Source organism: Octopus bimaculoides, chromosome 1 (assembly GCF_001194135.2).
Source record: "Octopus bimaculoides isolate UCB-OBI-ISO-001 chromosome 1, ASM119413v2, whole genome shotgun sequence".
NCBI lineage: Eukaryota > Metazoa > Mollusca > Cephalopoda > Octopoda > Octopodidae > Octopus > Octopus bimaculoides.
Genome location: NC_068981.1, coordinates 26,549,131 through 26,556,285, shown reverse-complemented (window position 1 = coordinate 26,556,285; position 7,155 = coordinate 26,549,131). Strand labels below are relative to the sequence as shown.

The 7,155-nt window shown below is 35.8% G+C and overlaps 1 protein-coding gene across 1 annotated transcript in view; it reads right to left on the bottom strand.

The window, feature by feature from the left end:
- Positions 1-1,112: 1,112 nt before the first annotated feature.
- Positions 1,113-7,155, bottom strand: part of LOC106868280 (uncharacterized) — a 125,834-nt gene continuing 119,791 nt past the window's right edge. Inside the window, exon 5 of the mRNA XM_014913469.1 lies at positions 1,113-2,283. Within this exon, the coding sequence (XP_014768955.1) occupies positions 1,175-2,283 (1,109 nt within the window). The 3' untranslated portion in view covers positions 1,113-1,174. The remainder of the gene's footprint in view (positions 2,284-7,155) is intronic.

Below are 7,155 nucleotides of genomic sequence, written 5' to 3'. Positions count from 1 at the left end.
CTCGTGATTTATTTATTAACCCTGGAGGAATGAAAAGCTGAATCGATCCCTGCATTGTTTAATCTCTGGATGAAAGAAATGAAACGAAATATCACTCTTCTGTTACTCCTTCCTGCTGCTCTGGTATAAATATTAACTTATAACAACGTTACGCCTTGTATGAGGATGGAGATTAAGATATTGGCTCCAATATTTGGTTGCTACTTACCTTTCTACGTCACGTCTTTATTATTTGTCTCTGTATTGTTTCGCTTTGAAAGTAGAATACTGTCGGAAACTTTGGATTCTCCCATCAGCTAGAATCAATACGTGGTAATGTTTTAAGTGAATTTTCAAGGCGCAGGAGTGGCTGTGTGGTACGTAGCTTGCTTGCCAACCACATGGTTCCGGGTTCAGTCCCACTGCTTGGCACCTTGGGCAAGTGTCTTCTACTATAGCCTTGGGCCGACCAAAGCCTTGTGAGTGGATTTGGTAGACGGAAACTGAAAGAAGCCCATCGTATATATGTATGTGTGTGTGTATGTTTGTGTGTCTGTGTTTGTCCCCCCCAACATCGCTTGACAACCGATGCTGGTGTGCTTACGTCCCCGTAACTTAGCGGTTCGGCCAAAGAGACCAATAGAATAAGTACTAGGCTTACAAAGAATAAGTCCTGGGGGTCGATTTGCTCGACTAAAGGCGGTGCTCCAGCATGGCCACAGTCAAATGACTGAAACAAGTAAAGAGAGTACTATTCTAGCTTCCTCGTGAAAATAGAAGATGAAGTAGTCGGCGGGATTTGAACTCAGGATTTGCTCAATACTACAGGCACGTTTCTAAGTCTGCCGTTTCACCATCAACGTCATCTGATTTGAATATAAATGTGAAGCATAGGCACGAATCCATAAATATACTCAGAAAGAACCGTGGATTAGAAGGTAAATTAAATAATCGACTGTAAAGAGACGTGACTATATTCTAAAACTAATTTTGTCCATTGTTCAACCGATTTCATCAGTCTGTCACCCTTATCATTGCAATCCGAAGATGGAAAAAAACCCAATAAAAAAGTTATGTGTTTGAAGTTTCAATATTTTAATCCATATATAAGACAATCATATAAATATGCTTAATGTCGTTTTTATAGATTTTGTTGCAGGTAATACTGTGAATCAATTATTAATTTTAAAGATTCTCAGTCGTTGTCATTCTCAATGAGTCCTATTTTACGGCCTAGATTTGAAAACTGGTACCGTATTTCTTCTTGCATTAGCTTCAAGCACATAACTGTCATTGCCATACCGAACAACAGATAAAGTGAACAAATGGCTTGTTTCTCCTCACTTGCCCACGAATTACCACTCGAACCTGGAACAAAATCACCCAGCCCAATCGTACTAAGTGTAATAAAACAGAAATACGAACCAATAAAATAGTCCCATTCTTGTTCCCAAAATGAAAAAAGAGAAGCCCCGATACATATGTAAGCCCCGAATACTAAAAGAGTAACTGACACGGGCACTCGAATATGTTCATGGCCCTCCGATGACTCATCTGCAGTTTCCTCTATTAACCCCGTTACTGGTTTCGCTTCATCCATTGGAGAAAGAGCATCTTTAGACTCCAGAGTAATATGCTCCATAGATCCAGTTCCACAGAGTTCCATCTTTGAGCTGTCTTTGCATTGTATTGTTGGAGGTACTAATGAAATATCTTCATTACATTTACATAAAAATTGTCTTTCCAAAAGTTCATCGTCACCGAGAATTGAACGCAAGTAGCTGTTGCTGCGTCGAAGGAAATGTTTCTCTATCCTGTCTTGCTCACTTTGCTTATATGCCGAGAAAGCACCATTACCAACTTCCTTAGAGAGGTCTTCACAGACATTTTCACTAGAGTCAGTATTGGTTGATTGCTTCTGCGTAGAATGATCTGAAATATCATTTGGACATGTTAGCGTTGGCATATCAAATGTTACTATTTTATGGTTGTTTTCGTTGTAGCCATCGTTATTATCAATTTCTGCAACTGCAGCAGCTGCAGCAGCTATCGTTACAGGTACTGCTTCGGCGGCTGCTACCGTTGAATGATAATTGAGTGATTCCACCGAGTCTACGTAGGTTCGTAGGCGGAGCCACTTGCGATAGATTGCGTAGAACAAATTCTTGTAGATAAACTTGAAAATACTAGCCAGAGATGAACCGATCATTGATAAGCACAGGAAGGTAAGAGGTATTCCAACTATGGCGTAGAGTATGGTTGCCACGCGACCCCATTTGCTTTTCGGTGCCAATTGTCCATAACCTGGAACAGATATTTAGAAAAAGAAAGGGATAGAAAGAACGAAAAACAATATTTTAAAGATATATTGTAAATGATAAAATATACAAGAAATACAAACAAAACTTTAAAATGAACGCTTCTGTTTTAAATGTTTTCTTGCTTTTTACGGTATTGTCAGAAGCGGACCTCAGACAAATGATGATGAAAATAATAATAATAATAATAATAATAATAATAATAATAATAATAAAATGATGATAATGATGATAATAACAACAACAACAACAACAACAATAATAATAATAACAGCAGCAACAACAATAACAACAACAACAACAACAACAACAACAACAACAACAACAACAACAACAATAATAATAATAATAATGAAATTGTGAGGGAGGTGGACTAGATAATTTCATCAACTTCGTTGCTCAGCTGGTGCTTATTTCATCGAATCCGAAAGAATGAAAGGCGAAGTCGACCTCGGCGGAATTTGGACTCAGAATATAAAGACGGACGAATTTCCACTATGCATTTGGTTCGGCGTAATAATGATTCTGTTAGCTCACCGCCTTGATTTCAAATTTTGGCACAAAGCCAGCAGATTTTGAGAGGAGGTGAGTGAATTATATCGGCCCTATTACTTACATGATATATGTTTTATCGGCCCCCAAAGAACAAAAAGCAAAGCCACCCTAACCAATATTTGATCTTCAAAAGGTAAGTCTCAAGAAATACATTCTAGTGATTCTTCTAGTTCCTAACCTTAATAATAATGATAATAATCCTTTCTATTGCCGGTATAAGCTGTGAAATTTTACAAGAGGAAGCTTGTTGTTTACATCGATTCCAGTGCTCGACTGCTACTTATAGTCGACTTCGACGGCATTTGAACTCAGAATATCAAACCGGAAGAAATGCCGCTTAGCATTTTGTTCGGCATGCTAACGATTTTGATAGCTCACCTTCTTTAATAATTATTTAAAATTCTGGCGCAAAGCCAACAATCTTAGAGAGTGGGTGAGTCGATTACATCGACACCAGTACTTCACTGGTATCTTATTCTATGGATTACGAAAGAATGAAAGGCAAAGTTAACCTCGGTGGGATGTTATCTGAGAACGATAAGTGTCGGAAGAAATCTCGGTAAGCGTCGAAAGAAATGCTGGAGCCAATGGTTCTCTCTGTTTGCCGCGTTCCTAATAATAATAATAATAATAATAATAATAATAATAATACGGATCATGAAGGAAAAAAATGCTTTCTAATTGATGTATCAATACCAGCAGATAACAACGTTTCCCTAAAAAAATGGAGCAACTTTCAAAATACAAAGAGCTGGAAATAGAGGTAAATCGGATGTGGAATCTAAAAACAGAAACAATTCCTATCATAGTAGGTGCCTTAGGTATAATAGAAAAATATTCAGACAAATGCATAACAAAAACACCAGGACTTACAAATATATATAACATACAGAAAATTGCACTACTGGGCACTGCACACATCCTACGCAAAACACTTTCAATACAGTAACCATAAGAGCATCACAGCAAACCACAGCACATACCCAAGGCGCACAGAGCTGCGCCCGGTAGTGAAGTGAAACCACGTTATAAAAATAAAACTACTGAACAATAATAATAATACAGTTCTATATTTAAGAGATGAGGAATTATTTACATTATTTACATTATTTACATTTGACGGATATTTGTCCTCATCTTGTTTGTTGTTAACACAACGTTTCGGCTGATATACCCTCCAGCCTTCGTCAGGTGTCTTGGGGAAATTTTGAACCTGGGTTCTCATTCCTAACGATGTTACTATTATAATATTATTATTATTATTATTATTATTAATCAGGTCACTGCCGTGAATCGAAAGTAATAGACAGGGAACAACCCTGGAAAATACGAAAACTAAAAGAAGCAGCACATATGCTAGGACACAACAACCTCCTAAGCAGACCGAGTGCAGATATGAATAGCATATGGGAACCGGTATTGAGGAAGGATAGAAAAATAATAGATTTATAAACCCTAAAATTCACTCCATAATTGCCCACGGGCATATGGCGTAGTGGTTAAGAGCGCGAGCTACTAACCCCAAGATTCCGAGTTCGATTATGAATGAGAACCCAGGAATGAGAACCCAGGTTCAAAATTTCCCCAAGACACCTGACGAAGGCTGGAGGGTATATCAGCCGAAACGTTGCGTTAACAACAAACAAGATGAGGACAAATATCCGTCAAATGTAAATAATGTAATAATAATAATAATAATAATAATGATGATAATATTAATATTAATAATAATAATGATGATGATGATGATGATAATAATGATATTTGGAATAGGAAGAATTTGGAGCATGCGAACAGTGAAAGTCATACCTATAATAATTGGTACTTTGGGAACAGTAATTAAAGGTATAGCAAAATGACTGAAAGAGATTAGAATAGAATGCCCGGTAGAGCTTCTACAGAAAGTTTGTCACTTAGGGACAGCAAGGATTATCAGGAGAGTTCTAAGCATTTGAAAGGACTAATGAAAACTTGTGAAAACCTAAGGTTTCAGATAGTAACTCGCTACCCACATAAATCCTATCAGGGATAAGACGGAACCTGAGCCAAACCAAAATAATAATAATAATGATGATGATGATGAAGATGATGATGATGATAAATAAATAAATGAATAAAAAAAATGAATGAATAGATAAACAGATAAATGGATAAATTTTAAAAAATGGAATGGTAGTATCTTAATCATATATCTGCACGATTAGGTCCTAGTCTACAGTAAGACAGCAGTTACAAGAACAACGTAAATAGAAAGAAAACAAACTTATTGAATGTATATATTGATTGTTGATTACCACCAATGTATCGAAATTACTGCGTTATAAAACCAAAAAAAGAATAGAAGAAGGAGTTGAATCTGTTACTGATTAGCATAGAAAGATAAGATGTATTCCAGATATTGCGTATAGTATAGGTGCAGTTAGTTTTCGGTGCCAGTTGTTCAATACCTTTTTGGACATTTCGAGGATCTCCGACGCCGGTGATGGTGAAAGCAACATGGTTTTGAAGCCGTCAGACCGAAGAACTGGTTCAAACACTTACAACATAGCAGATTTCTTTAAAGAAACCCACAACCCAGGTTGAAAATCGAGCGACGAATTCATTCTACTATATTTCCTCCGATGGCCTTTCTCCTATCTAATTTCATTCGCAAGATTTGGTCTGGTCTGAAGTTATAATAAAAGCAATTGCCTATGGTAACACGCTGTATGATGGAGCTCGAAGCTACGTAGCTGCAAAGGGAACTTTTTGATTACATGGCCATGGTCGTTGTTTCTATAAAGTTTTATATCATTGAAAGTGTTCGATAGAATTTAAAATTCAAGAGATGCTGTCGATTTTTGCGGAATACTAGGTTATCGAGAGAAAGCAATGAAAGAAATCCCCTTTATCGTCCAAGCTAATAAACACCCATAATATAGTCAGGTAAAAATGTAATTAGTAATTTTAAAAAAATCCAATTCATTAATATGCATTGGAAAGACAACATTAATTCAATGACGATTACATTAATATGATCTAGGCAAGCAGGGACGAAAATTCCTGATACATTTCGATCTTGTTGGTTTTCTTCAGTGAAATAGTCTACTCTGTATTTGTTAGATCAGAGACAAGAAAATCACTGCCTCGATATACAATATATTCGAGTCAACGTAAAATTTATCATGATAACTGACGGACGGATATTAATTTTTAAGACAACGCCATTCGTATGAAAAATAACCGCCAATTTACTAGAGATAAGTAAACTGTCTTTGCTAAAGAGAAGGAACAGTGCTGGAATCCGAACCATCAACTCATCTGCAACACGTTATCGACTCGGTTAACCGAAACATTCTTAGCGTACATTTCGTTTTCTTTGTTTCTCTGGTGCCTTATTTATTTCTCAATTTCTCGTGGGAATTAATTTCTTTAAAGACGCCACATATTCATAAAATTTCTGTATCTTTCCAGTCAAGTCCGTGTTCCGGTTATGATTCCGCTTTGCTTGAGTAGCTCGTGTTTTTAGAAAAATAATTTCTTTTTAGGGCTTTTCTTTTTCTTTTTCTTTTCTCATATCTCTCTTCTAGTCAGTAGGCTTAATCACTTCAAAATGACGGTTTTTTGTTTAAGGGACGTATTTAATTTTTATCTTCCTTGGAAGCGAATTGGAAATTGCCTCAAGAAAATGGGAATGCGGATGGAGTTTATTATTTCCTTTTTTTTATCAATCCTTTTAAACAATATAAATAAGACAATTCTTTAAGTAAGGATAAATAAAAATTATTTAATAGAATCTTTTCTACGTACCTTTGAAATGTTACCATAGAGATTTAAGGAGAACATTAACAATCTAAAACGATAGAAATTCAACCAAGAGGAATAGGAAATTTTATCATTTACGTAGAGATCACGAATGCTTGTCACTTTCTTGGATATCGATAAGCCAGTATTGATTAATTCAAGTACCTTAGAGTATGGAGTCATTCAGTGAGCCGGATCCACATTCCATAGCTTAATTTTAGCCATTAAATTTCACTAATGTTTAAATATATTAGACATAATTTTTCACACATAAATCTTGAGAGAATAGTAATAAATTTTCTTTAAGAACAATTCCAGCACGAAATATCGGATGATTTTCTAAGTATCCGACAATATTTATTAACTGGTATTGAAGAACAGACTAGGACATAATTGTTTTAAATAGACATAAAATTGGCTACTGTCTGTTCCAATTATCAGGTACTTTAAAATATCTCCATTATAGTACCAATAATTGTTTCTTTCAACTGTCTTTAAATATTCCATTTTAATTTGTCTC